The sequence below is a fragment of the Hemicordylus capensis genome, chromosome 11 (assembly GCF_027244095.1).
Source record: "Hemicordylus capensis ecotype Gifberg chromosome 11, rHemCap1.1.pri, whole genome shotgun sequence".
Taxonomy (NCBI): domain Eukaryota; kingdom Metazoa; phylum Chordata; class Lepidosauria; order Squamata; family Cordylidae; genus Hemicordylus; species Hemicordylus capensis.
Window position 1 is genome coordinate 15,960,787 of NC_069667.1, and position 14,037 is coordinate 15,974,823.

At 48.5% G+C, this 14,037-nt stretch overlaps 1 protein-coding gene across 9 annotated transcripts in view; it reads left to right on the forward strand.

Moving 5' to 3' along the window:
- Nucleotides 1–14,037, forward strand: part of DLG3 (discs large MAGUK scaffold protein 3) — an 84,525-nt gene that overhangs the window by 55,653 nt on the left and 14,835 nt on the right. For 5 of the 9 annotated variants that reach the window (XM_053273724.1, XM_053273727.1, XM_053273725.1 and 2 more), the window contains one exon: nucleotides 399–501. In XM_053273724.1, the coding sequence (XP_053129699.1) occupies nucleotides 399–501 (103 nt within the window). Of the gene's footprint in view, nucleotides 1–398; nucleotides 502–1,929; nucleotides 1,953–2,233; nucleotides 2,343–2,508; nucleotides 2,765–6,428; nucleotides 6,450–14,037 lie in introns of those variants that run through there. The other 4 variants (XM_053273733.1, XM_053273730.1, XM_053273731.1 and 1 more) reach the window with 4 other exon arrangements.

Genomic DNA, 14,037 nt, shown 5'->3' on the forward strand with positions numbered 1-14,037 from the left:
TCCTCTTTGCCAGCCCAAGGAAAACATAAACCTGGAACTCTCTGCTGAGCATAAATGGAACCAGCGTGTGGGTCCCTGAAGCACAACGCTTGCCCCTTCAATGCACCGATGGCGCAAGCAGGCTGGGCTCCCCACCTCCAGGAAAAAGCGGCTGTGTTCAATCAGGTCCGGCTCTGACGTTCTGTCTGATGCCTTGGCACTGGACAGAACCTCTTCCAACATTTTTCCAGTTGGCAGGGGCTAGGTCTTGAAGCTGTGGGGCTGGGAGAGAGTTGGTGTGGCTAGAGAGGGGAGGACATTCCATGCCAGGACATAAGGGTGCAGTGCTGATACCGGGGAGGCGGACAGCATCGTCTTCCCCTTTCCAGCCGACTGACGGGCGGGGTTTGTTTGCGCAGGTGAATGGCGTCAATCTCCGGAACGCGACGCACGAACAAGCGGCAGCAGCGCTGAAGAGGGCTGGTCAGACTGTCACCATTGTGGCCCAGTACAGGCCTGAAGGTATGAAACCCCTGAGAGGGGCTCCCTTGCGCTTCCCCCCATGGCATTGTGAACTGGGATCTCTCCTGTGTTGGTGGCAGGGTGAGTTCAGCTGGAGCGCTGAGGAGACGGCCAGTGTTTTAGCAGGTGGCGGGCGAGGAGGGCAGCGGCTAAAGGGACGACGCATGGCTTGAACACTTTAAGGCGAAAACAGGTTCCTTCCTGGAGCCGTCTTGATGTCAAGGGCTTGTCTGAAATAGGAGCTGGCAGAATGGATCTCAGCAGGGACTTGGTGCTTAGCCCAGCATGTTTGCTGTATTGTTCCTCAGCCCAACAAAGCATTTGCAGATGCAGCTGTGTGGCAAGATTGGTGCTGCTGAGCCCCTTATCATCTCTTGCTGCCTCATTCTGGTCAGGAACTGTGAGGCTTCCTCCAGGCATAGTTCTGCTACCCTGTCAGAGAACCGGGAGCTGCACAGAGCACATTCCTGACTTTTGCTGGCTGCACAAACGGTGTGTGCAAAATCTCGCTGCAAGAGACAGGCGGGGATCCGGCCCTGCAAGAGGGAGGTGGAGGCTGGGTACATTCCTGGCCCTGTGGCATCTGCCTGGAGAGCATTCTTGGTGTCGCTTCTCTGCCAAATACGGGCAGGGGCACACAGCCGGCTTGCTGGGCCGTGCAGCAACTCTGCATTAAATGTGCGTAGATCCTTTTTATATCGATGGCCCTAAACCCACTTGCTTGTTTCAGGCCAGGGTTGGGACGGAGGGAGTTTGCCTCTGAACCTGCTTGCGTTATGGGTGCCTCTGTCATTGATGGGAGTGCTTAGCCCATTGGGCTTGCTTCAGCAGGGCCCAGGGTCTTCAGAATGGCTTTGCTTAGGCAGAGAGAATTGCGATCTTAATTTTTGTGTGTTTGCTCTGGCGAGCCTATTGTGCTTTCAGCAGCTGTGTGACAGGCAGGAATTCAACAGGACAAGCTTGCTACATGGCGGCATCTTGATGCTGAGGGAAAGCTGCACCTATTGCATTTTTGCCTGCCGTGTGGCTATTAGAGACTCGGGAGCCCCTGCTGGAAAACAACTCTTACGTCAACTCATTTGCATGTATTAACACTTGTTGCTCATTAGCTTCGCTTCAGTTCAGAAGGTATTACTGAGGGAGCTGGGGCGGGGCTTTGTGTTGCGGGCCTTATACATGCTGCAGCATTACTGGCTGAGTGGCGCAAAGCTGCTATGGAAACGCGGGCGGTGATTGGAGGAGGAAGATTGATTGATTGAAGCTCTCGGCAGGGGCGGGGCAAAAACGAAGGGGTGTTTGTGGATGGAGGTAGAGGCGAGGCAATAGTGCCGGGAATGCTTTCCGAAGGATGGAGGCGGTACCATTGGGATAGCACGGACAACGATTGGACGAAGCCAGGCACGGGGCGGGGAGCGCTGTTACGAGAGAGCGAGCTCGGCGATTGACTGAAGGTATGAGCGGGGGGGCGGTGACTGTGTCGAGGTATCATGGTCGGCGCGATTGGATGGCGGCGAGTCCATGAGGCGGGTGTTCGCTGGGGGGGGGGGGGAAGCGAAGGCGGTGATTGGGCGACGGCGGTGCCGTTTCTGAGGGAGCGGTTGGACGGAGCCGACTCCAAGAGGGCGGGCGCTCGCCGGAGGTGGGTGGGGGTGGAGCGCGTGCAGCGATCAGCGATTGGGCAGAGGCGGGAGCTGAGACCCGGGGCTGAGGAAGCGCCGGCGGCGATTGGACGGAACCGTCCGCGGGGGCGGGGCCTCGGCGTTCCCGCCCGGGCAGGCGGCTTTGCTTTGTGTGGCGAGAGGCCGGCTGGGGAGGAGGGGCCGCCGCCGCCGCCGCGCCAGGTAAGGGGAGGGCAGCAGCAGCAGTTCTCCGGCGGGGCCTGCGGGGGCAAAGCGGATAAGGCTGAGGGGCCCTCTCCCTTCGTGGCTGCTGCGAGGCCGACCCCTTAGTGGTCGCTACGCCGCTGCCCGGGCGGGGAAGGAGAGCCGCCCCTCCCCGCGTGCCTCCGGCGGCGCCGTGTGGGGAGGGAGAGCCAGGGGGCGGGGCTCCTAAAAGGAAAAAGCCTCCGGGCGGGTCTCAGGCGCTGGCAGCCTGGATGCGATGCTGCCGCAGGTGCCTCATTGAAGGCAGAAGGGATTCTGACGACTAAGCCGCCCCTTAATCTAGGCAAGCCATTGCATGGATAGCCCGGCCTCCTTCCCCCGCAACTCAGGGCGACCTCCGCGGTTCTCTTCCCGTCTTACCCTCATAACAACCCTGTGAGGTAGGCTGTTGTGCCGTGCCATATGGTGGTATTGTGGTGGTGGTGGTGGTGGTGGTTGCTGCTTATACTGTGGTGAGCAATGGTCATACTTGGCTGGGTTGTTGGGATGCACTGTGGAGGACTGGAGAGCAGGGTGGGCTGCTTTTAAACTCCTTGGGAGGGAGGTGGAATGTGGATAACTGTAAAAGGTGTTTCTGCATTGTTGTTGACAAGGCTAGTTCTATACAGTATTCTGGGGGGGGGGGAGAAGCAGGGGATATGGCTTTGTATGCAAATGATACGATTTCTGGTCTTGCAGTAGTAAGCCATAGGAACCTAGGAAGACCCTTGGTCCATCTCGCTCAGTATTGTCTACATAGACTGGCAGTGGCTTCTCCAAGGGTGCAGGCAGCAATCTCTCTCAGCCCTATCTTGGAGAAGCCAGGGAGGGAACTTGGATCCTTTTGGGCGGCTTCATCCCCTGAGGGGAATATCTTACAGTGCTCACACATCAAGTCTCCCATTCATATGCAGCCAGGGTGGACCCTACTTAGCTAAGGGGACAAGTCATGTTCGCTGCCAGAAGACCAGCTACTTGCCTAGAGAGCAAGAGGTTGCTGGTTTGAATACCTGCTGATGTTTCCCAGACTATGGGAAATGCCTATATCGGGCAGCAGAGATATAGGAAGATGCTGAAAGGCATCATCTCACACTGTGCAGGAGATGGCAATGATAAGGCCCTCCTATATTCTACCAAAGACAACCACATGGCTCTGTAGGCGCCAGGAGTTAATAGCAAGCATGACTTGTCCCCTTAGCTAAACAGGGGCTACCCTGGTTGCATATGAATGGAAGAGTACAAGTGTGAGCACTGTAAGATATTCCCTCCACTGTAAGAATATCCCTGGCAGCATCTCCAAGGTAGGGCTGAGAGAGACTCCTGCCTGCTACCTTGGAGAAGCCACTGGCAGTTTATGTAGACAATACAGAGCTAGATGGACCTGTGGTCTGACTCGGTATATGGCAGCTTCATATGTTCCTATGATCTATTGTGACCAATTAGAGATGGACTCATTTGCATAGAAAACTATCCGCCCTGCTCTCTCTCCACCCCCAGCCCCATCTGTCACCCAAATAGTGATAAGGTGTAAAAATATAAATAATAATAATGCATATTCCTCTCAAGAAGTCTAGGGCGGCATAAGTGGTTCTTCTCACTCTTTGTGTTATCCCACAACAGTCTTGTGAGGTAGATTAGCCTGAGCCATGGCAGTGGGCTGAAGATCACCCTGTGAGCCTCATGATTGAAGTGAACCTGGCTCTCCTCAGTCCTAGTCTGACACTTAAGTGCTGCATCACCAGCTGTTATCAACATAACAAAATCTGTGCTGGCTGATTTCCCCCTTATTATTCAATTTCTATACTGCCTTGCGTAAAACATCCCAAGGTGCTTGGACTTCTAGGAAGGTTTGAAGGGGGCGCCCTTGAAGCGAGCAACTTGGCTCTCCTGCTTGGGTTTCCATGGTGCAGTTCACTCTGCAAGCCGCATCTCTTCAAGCACCTGCATCTTTGTTTGGGGCACATCCTAAGAGAGGTTATATACAAGGTGTGGTTGGGAGTATCCAGGTGGCCAGCTGGAGGTCCAGGGGCTGAAAGAGCTGCGCAGTAAGAAATCCCAGTAACTACCAGAAGGAAATGGCTGCTCTTGGCACAGATTCTGCCAGGCTGGAGCTAACTTTCCAGTGTTTGGAAGCAGCATCCAAAGCCCCAGTGAGTGGTAGGTATTAAAGGAATCCCTTGGGGATGGCTGTATAATATAAGTCCTTGCTGAGGGCCCTTTGCTATTCCTCCTTGGTCTTGCATCATGCTAAAGTTGTATGGTGCACATCTTTGCAAGGCCAACAGGTGTCTTTCCCATTAGGGGTGTGCACGGAGCTGCGGTCTGGCACTGGGGTGGGGGGTCCCCTTAAGGGTGGGGAGGGTTTACTTACCCCTCCCGCCGCTTTCCCCCCTCCGGCGTCCGTATTTCTTTGAGTAATTGGGGCGGCAGGATACCTCCCTGCTGCCCCTTCCCCTGCTTGGTGTGCAGTACTGTGCAAAAGGCTTTAAGAAGCCTTTTGTGCGCACGTATTTCCTTGAGTAAACGGAGCGGCCGGATATCTCCCCACCCTTAAGGGGACCCCCCCACCCCGAACCACCGGAATCCGAACCGCCCATGTCCGGACCGGTCCGGAGGCCTATAGAATGGCCTCTGGACTGGTCCGGACACATCACTATTTTCCATAGGGAACTCTTTATTTAGGATGCAGTAAGAGGCTTTGTATCTGGGATTAGTGCAGTAAGTGATTTATCTGAGGAAGAGAGGATAGTGTTGGGACACAATTTGTTGAACCGTGCATTCCTTAGAGCTGCTGCTTTATGGATGAGTTTCAGGACTTTGCACAGCTTTTGAATGGCTATGTCATTCCCAAGGGGACTGTTTAATGCAGTTTGGAGTCTTCTGAACTTGTGGCTTTTGTTGGATATTCTGTGCCTTTGATAGATGTTTGATATCTAGTTGCAGACTCTTTGGAATTGCTTGGAGACTGGGACTTGTATGGAATATAGTAGCCAGATACAAGTTGCAGGCTACCTAGGCTTAATCAGGGCTTTGCTGATGGCACCATGCTTTTCACAGTTGCAAAGGAGGATGCTGTGTAGCTTCATGGATAGAAACCAATTATTGCCAAGGTCTGAGTGAGTTTTTGTGGAGGAGGAGCTTGCTGATTACTCAGGATAATGTATACAGTATAAAGTACAGAAAGTGAACTTGTGCTTAAATGTTTTGATGGGGAGGAACCTCATTTTACATTGAAAATTTGATGGCATTTTTAAAAGTAGAATTTTTTTGGTATCGAATCCCCTCACAAGGTATTGGTGGAGTGCAATAAGAGCTGTCTGTACCAGGCTGATTGGTAGCTGCCAAGGTGACTAATCCAAAGAGTCCCTAGAGGAAAAATCTGACTGAACATCTGGGGTTTTGCAGCCTTTGAGCTTTGTTGTTGGCCTATGACTGCACTTTATTACGTACTAAATAATTCAGAGGCTTAAATAACGCACAGCAAGAGGCATTGCCAGATGGGGACACCTTGTTTTGTCACAGGTGAAAGGTCAGTTAATGCTTGCCCTCCGTACAGTTTTAAGGTTTTCTGTGCACTGCTATTTGGTCTCAGCTGTTCTCCAAGTCTCTTCTATTCTGCCACACTTTGCCTGAGAGTGTGTGTGTAAGAAACTCTGCAAGAGTTGCAGACACACCTAGAAAGAGAGGTACAGAGGCCAAGCAGGGAGGAGCCTCCAATCACAGAATTCAGTTCTGTGCAGTGCTTGGTGTTCACTGCCTGTCAGAGCAGAAAAAGAAGGTTGTACTCTTGTATTTCAGGTTCCGTTTGCAAAGTGAGATTTAGCAAAGTAACCCACAGTGTGGGTTGGGTGCTTGCATTGAGGAAAAGTGGAGCTGGAGATGTAACAGCAGCTGCTGGCAAAATATTTGAAATGCCGCTGGGCTTTTCAGTGCTTGGCCTTGCTGAACTGTATAATATTTATAAATGACAGCTCCGTTAATGCCTTGGCTCACTGCAGAAAGGACCTTTGTTATTTTTAATGTCATAGGAAGAGAACAGCAGCAGAGACCTCTGAGAGAAGCCAGCAACATTTGAACAGCTTCAAGGTATGCAAACCTATTCAGGGCCTCCTCAAGCTATGCTGCTGCCAAATGGAGTTCCTGGGCTAGTGGTAACCTAACTAAAAGGTTTCTGTAGTGGCAATGAATGTATGAGGAAGACTTCCGCTTGTGGAATTTGGTTACTTTAGGGTAGACAGGTTCTTTGGCTCAAGGTTAACAGGGTGGTTAAGTTAAGAGTTCTAAGAACTGGAAACTTCCAAAGGTAATTTTAGCATAAATCTACATGTCTCTTTCTTGTAGTTATATGATTTCAGAGCAGTTCTTAGTGCTAATACTTCTGTAGGCATTTGAATCAGAAATATTTCTAAGACCTCTTTTCTGGTCAAGGCAAAAATACATTATTGTGGTGGTACTTTCTTTCTGTTCTGCTATGTTTGTTCCTTCCCTTATTTTGGCTGGCTGTATGAACTTAGATACATTGTCCCCATAAAATGAAAATTACAAAGATTATACAAAACAATATTTAATGTTTTGTATAATTTTCATTTTGCAGGAACAACTGTAATTGTATTAACAAGATGAGCCCTCAAACAGGGGCCAGCATCATAGTGATGGCAAAGCAAAAAATAATGGGATTGCTGAGCGTATCCTTGTGAGCACAGTGTAGATTTGTGTGTACTGGCTGAGCATAAAGGCTGTCCTGTGGAAGAATCAGAGTCCAGTCTAGCAAAGAGTGACTGAATGGAGACATGGACTGGTCCATAAATTGTTAAACTGTTTAAAAATATCCTTGCCAAGATTTGCTTGCTTTTTTGAGAGTGTGACTTTGGAGACCACCTTTTGTAGATTATCTTGCACCACTTTCTTTCTCTTGGTGCAAGATGGGGTTTAGCGATTCCTTTCAGTTTCAAGAAAACGGTAAAGTGTGACCTGCTTCTGGCAGTTTCACATAATTACTGTGAAATGAAAAGCAGATTCATGGAGGAAGCAGAGCTTTTAAGAGTTGCCCTGTATTTGTTTCTCAATATCATGAACATATTCAGTAAATTGTGAGTGCTTTGGTGTAGTAGGCTCATTCTCATGTCTCTGTACGGCTGCCTGCCCTGCTAGATATTATTAGATATATTCTCAAATTTCAAGTGAAAATAAGTGGGTGGTAGTTAATGTCTGGTCTGTACATCAAAGAGAATAGACAGAATTTGAATCTTTCCTATCTCAATCAAACCGAAGAGCAGCTTCTGTCTCTGCAGGCCTATAGTAGCCCTCAAGACACAGTGATCTCACCCTGCTGTGATATCCACCTGCCTTGTTCTAGGATTTCAGATAGAGTGCCCTGTTTCAGATGTTACAATTTCACCATCCGATATGGCAGTAGAGGCCCTGGAGGTCCCAGCCTCTGCGGGGCCTGGCAAAGTATGAGCTGATTGACAATCTGTGACTCAGAGCAATATTAGGTTCCTTTCAAGGAACATAGCTGGCTGGGCATCCAAGAGACTGGATGCCTCCTTCAATGGTTTTGTTCGTTCGTTCATTCATTCATTACCTAACATCTTTTGCCATCATTTTGGCCCAAGAAACTTGGGCCTGTAAACTGGCGATGATCTTGGATGCTCCCAGCCTCCCTGAATGAAAAGGGAGTAATGGGGTGGGGGCAATTTTTGTTTCTACAAAGTTGTGAGCAGTTTTCAGCAAACTGGATGGTTGTGGTGAGCTATGGCTGGCATAGTTAAGTTTGGGCAACACTGGATTCTGAGTGTAAATGTTTTGGCTCCACAAAGAAAGTGGGCCCGATTTCAAGATTCCTGAAGTATACATTTCCAATTTTTAGTAAAATATACCCAGTTGCCACCAGGGTTGTAATACCTGGAGATTTTAATGCAAGGTTGGGCCTGTGTGATGAGGTTTTATATTCACATTTTAGATCAGAATTGGAGGGTGAGAACCTCATATTGACCCGCCAATCTAAAGATTCAAGATCCAATTTTGCTGGCTTCTGCCTGGTCCGTTGTGCAAGTAGACTAGATTTCTCTGTTTTAAATGGGGCAGTTAATGGTACTACCCAGGAGAACGCGCATATTGATTTGTGTTGGGATCAAGTACTACTTATATTGTAATGGTCTCCTGTGATTTTGTGATTGTGGTGGTTCAGTTATCGGTAGAGTCTCACAGTGTTCCCTCTAACATGGATTCCCAGATGTTGTGTACTACAACTCCCATAATCCCTAAGCAGAAGCTATTGCAGCTGGGGATTCTGGGAGTTGTAGTCCACAACATTTGGGAATCCCTGTTAGAGAGAACACTGGAGCCTCGTGTGGACAGTGATCACCTACCAATGGTCCTGTCATTGATGTTAAACATACAAGAGGTGCACATTAAGTAAAAATTTGCGGCTGATACTTCAGTGGTCTTGAGCCACCAGAGAGTAAGATGGTCAGAAAAGGTGGAGAAACTGTTACAGAGAACACGCTCTGACGACATGGCAGTGGAAACATCTGAGTGAGCCTTTGAATTGTTTCAGAAGTTGATTTCAGATCTACAAGAATTTCTGTCTTAGGACTCCAGACCTAATGTCTCAGCCTCTTTGGGAGTACAAATCAAAATGCTGGTTTGACAAGGACTGTGTTAAGGCTAAGACCTCATAAGAACAGCCCTGCTGGATCAGGCCCAAGGCCCATCTAATCCAGCATCCTGTTTGACACAGTGGCCCACCAGATGCCACTGGAAGCCTACAGGCAGGAGTTGAGGGTATGCCCTCTCTGCTGCTGTTACTCCCCTGCAACTGGTACTCAGAGGCATCCTGCCTTTGAGGCTGGAGGTGGCCTATAGTCCTCCGACTAGTAGCCGTTGTTAGACCTCTCCTCCATGAAGTTATACAAACCCCTCTTAAAGCCATCCAAGTTGTTGGCTGCTACCACATCTTGTGACAGAGAATTTCACAAGCTGATTGTGCAAAAGTAGTGAAAAAGTACCTCCGTTTGCTGGTCCTAAATTTGCTGGCAATCAATTTCATAGGATGACCCCTGGTTCTAGTGTTATGTGAGTGGGAGAAGAATTTCTCTCTGTCCACTTTCTCCACACCATGCATGATTTTATAGACTTCTTTCATGTCTCCCCACAGTCATCTTTTTTCTAAACAAAATAGCCCCAGGTGTTGTAGCCTTGCCTCATAAGAAAGGTGCTTTAGGCCCCTGATCGTATGGGTTGACCTCGTCTGCACCTTTTCCAGTTCTACAATGTCCTTTTTTAGATGTGGTGACCAGAATTGTACGCAGTGCTCCAGGTGTGGCCACACCATAGTTTTGTATAAGGGCATTATAATATTAGCAGTTTTATTTTCGATGCCCTTCCTAATGATCCCTAGCATGGAATTGCCCTTTTTCACATCTGCGGCACATTGAGTCGACACTTTCAATGAGCTGTCCACCACGAGACCCCAAGATCCCTCTCCTGGTTAGTCACCGACAGCTCAGATCCCATCAATGTATACTTGAAGCTGGAGTTTTTCATCCCAATGTGTATCACTTTAAGCTTGCGAACATTGAACCACATTTGCCATTTTGTCTCTCACTCACCCAGTTTGGAGAGATCCTTTTGGAGCTCCTCACAGTCCTTTTTGGATTTCATTACCCGAAAGAGTTTGGAATCATCTGCAAATTTGGCCACATCACTGCTTACCCCTACTTTTAGGTCATATATGAATAAATTAAAAAGCACCGGTCCTTGTACAGATCCCTGGGGGGCCCCACTTCTTACTTCCCTCCATTGTGAAAACTCTCCATTTATACCTACCCTCTGTTTCCTATCCTTCAACCAGTTAGCAATCCGCACATGTACTTGTCCTCTTATCCCATGACTGCTAAGTTTTCTCAGGAGTCTTTGATGAGGAACTTTGTCGAAATCTATTTGGAAGTCCAGGTATACGATGTCAACTGGATCACCTTGATCCACACAGTTGTTCACACTCTCAAAGAACTCCAAAAGGTTTGTGAGGCAAGATTTACCTTTGCAGAAGCCATGCTGGTTCTCTCCCAGCAGGACCTGTTGCTCTGTGTGCTTTACAATCTTACCCTTGAGGATACTTCCCATCAGTTTGCCTGGAACGGACATTAAGCTTACTGGCCTGTAATTTCCCAGATTGCTCCTGGGTCCCTTTTTGAAAGCTGGTGTTACATTTGCTACTTTCCAGTCCAGAGCCTGATTGCAGGGATAAGTTATATATTTTAGCAAGGAGGTCTGCAATTTCACATTTGAGTTCTTTGAGGACTCTTGGATGGATGCCATCCGGCCCTGGCGATTTGCTAGTTTTCAGTTTTTCCCAGACATTTTAGAATATCATCTCTTGTCACTTCTATCTGACTCAGTTCTGTAGCCTCCATCCACGTAAAGCTTCTCTTATAGCTCAGTTGAAATTGTACAAAGCACAATTGTTCAGTGTGTAGTAACTGATGGTTCTAAATGTGGGGAAAGGGAAAAGTTCTACTGGTCAGTTAGGAATAGCCATGGCTGAACAATACATTCAGCACTTGATCCTGTAATCTGACTGAAATTTGCTGTTATTTCAGAAAGAAGCTTCATTTTTTTCTTTGCTGTCATAGAACACAGTGTGAAGCAGATTGACTAACAGTTATGTCTAGGGAGAAAGTAGTCAATGTATAGGCCCACGGCAGCAGGCAATCTATTTAATGTATTGTCACTTAAATGATGTACCAGAGGCAGGAGGTGCTCGCGCTGCTCACTTCCTTAGACCTGTATTTATGATCTTGCTTCTGCGTGCAACCTGCTGCTGAAATGCTGGCAGCTGCAGAAAGGGATTAACCCTCCTAGTCAAAATGTACCTCACCATCAAGTTGAGCTGACTGAGTGAACCGCTGTGGCTAGTGTGGGATGCTGGATTCCTGCCTGTCAGGAAACATTCATGTGCTAGTGACACATACAGCTTGGTTTTCAGCCTAATGCTGGAGCTTTGCAGCCAATTGGAGGTTAATATGGCAACTGCTTCCCTGACTAGCTGGATTTACCATAGAAACAAATCCTGTAGAAGGAAGGGGGCTAGGCTTGCAGCATACACAAAACCATGTTGGATTTCATAGAAGGCCATTAGCATCAGGCTCATTGTCGAGTGGGGGGGGTAGAACTATAGATAATAGTTGTGTGGATTTCAAGTCCTACAGCATTCTGAGTTGGAAGGCCTTTGAAGATCTCGGAAGGACTTGGAAAAAGCAGTTTCCTTCTGGCTAGGAAAGGAGCACTAATAACACCCCAGTTCTTGAACTCATTTTGAACTCTTCGAAGCATGCTGCATGTTTTGGACCATAGGCAGAGGGAATTGGACAGAGAACCTAGCCCAGTGTCACTGAATCACTTCTTCATTTAGGTTTGCCTCTTAGTGTGGTGTCTCTTCTCTACCCTCTTCTTTCCACCAGGGTTTAACGATTATGAATGTTGTAAAAGTAAATGCAAAAGCAAAAAGTTACAGGGGCTCCAGCACCTGCATTCAGTTCCCTTTGTGAGTGTGTAGCAGCTTGGAATGGGAATTGGATTTTGCAGCTGTTCCAGTGACTTTGTTCTCACCAATACTGGCTGTCAGGGGTAACAGAGGGCAGTTACTAGACCAAAATGATTTTTGATTGGGTGTGTTTAACCGGTATACTATAGCCATAGACGCAGCTAAATGCAAGCTGCTCTTTCTGGCCATGTCATACCTCTTTGCCACCACCCCAGAGAAAAAGCTTTTGCTGCTTGTCTATATAGTTGAGAGGTTTCTCTTGACTTTTGGGACTAATTTGGCTTCCTTATCCTGTGTCAAGCATGTTACCATCTTCTGTATAATTAATTCTCTAAGCCAAAAGGCTTAGCGAATGTGTGGGGATGGGTTCCACCACGCTGCCCGGTAATGTTCGGAATGAGGGCGACGACTGAAGAGGAGGATGGGGCTCCTGAAAATGGCAGGGAGGGAGCCGAGGAGGAGGGATGGAGTAGGATGGGCGGCGGGCAAAGCCCCACCACCCTTTGGAGGCCCAGGACGGAGGATGACATGGAGCAGGAAAGACGTGGGCAAGAAGGTGTGCGGAGGGCAGGAGAGATGGGGGTGGAGGGGAACGTTCGGTGGGCCAAGCCCCACTGCCCATTGGAGACTGGGGCAGAAGGGGGGCGGGAGGGGAACAGGCGGGCGAAGCCCTGCCGCCTTCTGGAAACTAGGGCAGAAGGTCGGGGAAGGGCAGGAGAGACTGGGCCTGAAGGTGGGGGGAGTGTATTGTCGCACAGATGCTCTGTGCAGGTTCAGCTAGTGTTCTCTAATTCTTTCTCTCAGGATGTTGAGGTCGTATTGTCGCCAGTGGTCCTTCTGAATTTTTTTCATCTCCGTGAGAAATGAGTTTTGTTCTGGGCAGCAGTATCAAGGCAGTGTGTGCACACCTGCATTCAGAATGGGGCCTTCCTGATTCAACCTGAGTGGGATCTAAAATGAACTGAGTGCCAAAAACTTGTGAGCATGCACATGCCTTAGAGGGAATAGTGATTGTCACAGGGGCTAATTTTAAGGCGCAAGGGCTTTGACAGGACTAGTTTAGAGCAGCTAGCATATATTATCGAGCCCAAGAGTTTGTTTGCTTGCACACTTTTGATGCTGTTCTTGAAGGCTGACATACAGAAGCCTGTCCCACTTTGCATGGTATTTGCAAAGATGGTGCTTGATGCCTGAGCTAGATCTACCAATGACCACCTTTGTTGTAAAGGGAATCACTGGGAACTGCTGTATTACCAGTGAGATATTTATGGTAAACTTGCCTGTAGTTAATATTAATCCCCACCTTTTTCTTGGATATTTTATATCTGCTGAATAAAGATGAGATTTTTAATGTCTAGAATTATGCACGTGGCAGTAAGGCACACTTTTCTTGAGATGGTGAATGTGAAAACTAGACAACAGTGGGTTCCTTTTGGGGAATGTGTTCTCCGAACTTGAACAAGGAGGCATGTTGCATTCCTTGCCAAGGAATAGACTCTTTGCTTCAGGGCTTCAGTTGAACCTCTTCTGAAGATGTAAACACGGGCTCCTCCTAGGGATTGGGATGTTACAGAGTGCCTAGGAAGCTGCCATATACTGAGTCAGACCATTGGTCCATCTAGCTCGGTATTGTCTTCACAGACTGGCAGCGGCTTCTCCAAAGTTACAGGCAGGAGTCTCTCTCAGCCCTGTCTTGGAGAAGCCACAAGCCAGGGAGGGAACGTGGAACCTAGATGCTCTTCCCAGAGCGGCTGTACCCCCTGAGGGGAATATCTTACAGTGCTCACACATCAAGTCTCCCATTCATATGCAACCAGTGCAGACCCTGCTTAGCTAAGGGGACAAGTCATGCTTGCCACCATAAGACCAGATCTGCTCCATCTCATCTGTACCAAATTTGGTGCAGGCATTGTCAAGCTTTTAGGGGGACACACACACACACACACACACACAGAGAGCAAGGCAATCTCAGAAGCATACTTGCCACACGGGAATTAGGTGAAAAACAACAATTTATTGCACAAACCTTTGCTCCAAACCTGTGTTCCCTCTAACAGGGATCCCCAGATGCTGTGGACCACAACTCCCACAACCCCAAGCACAAGCCACTGCCGTGGCTTGTGCTTG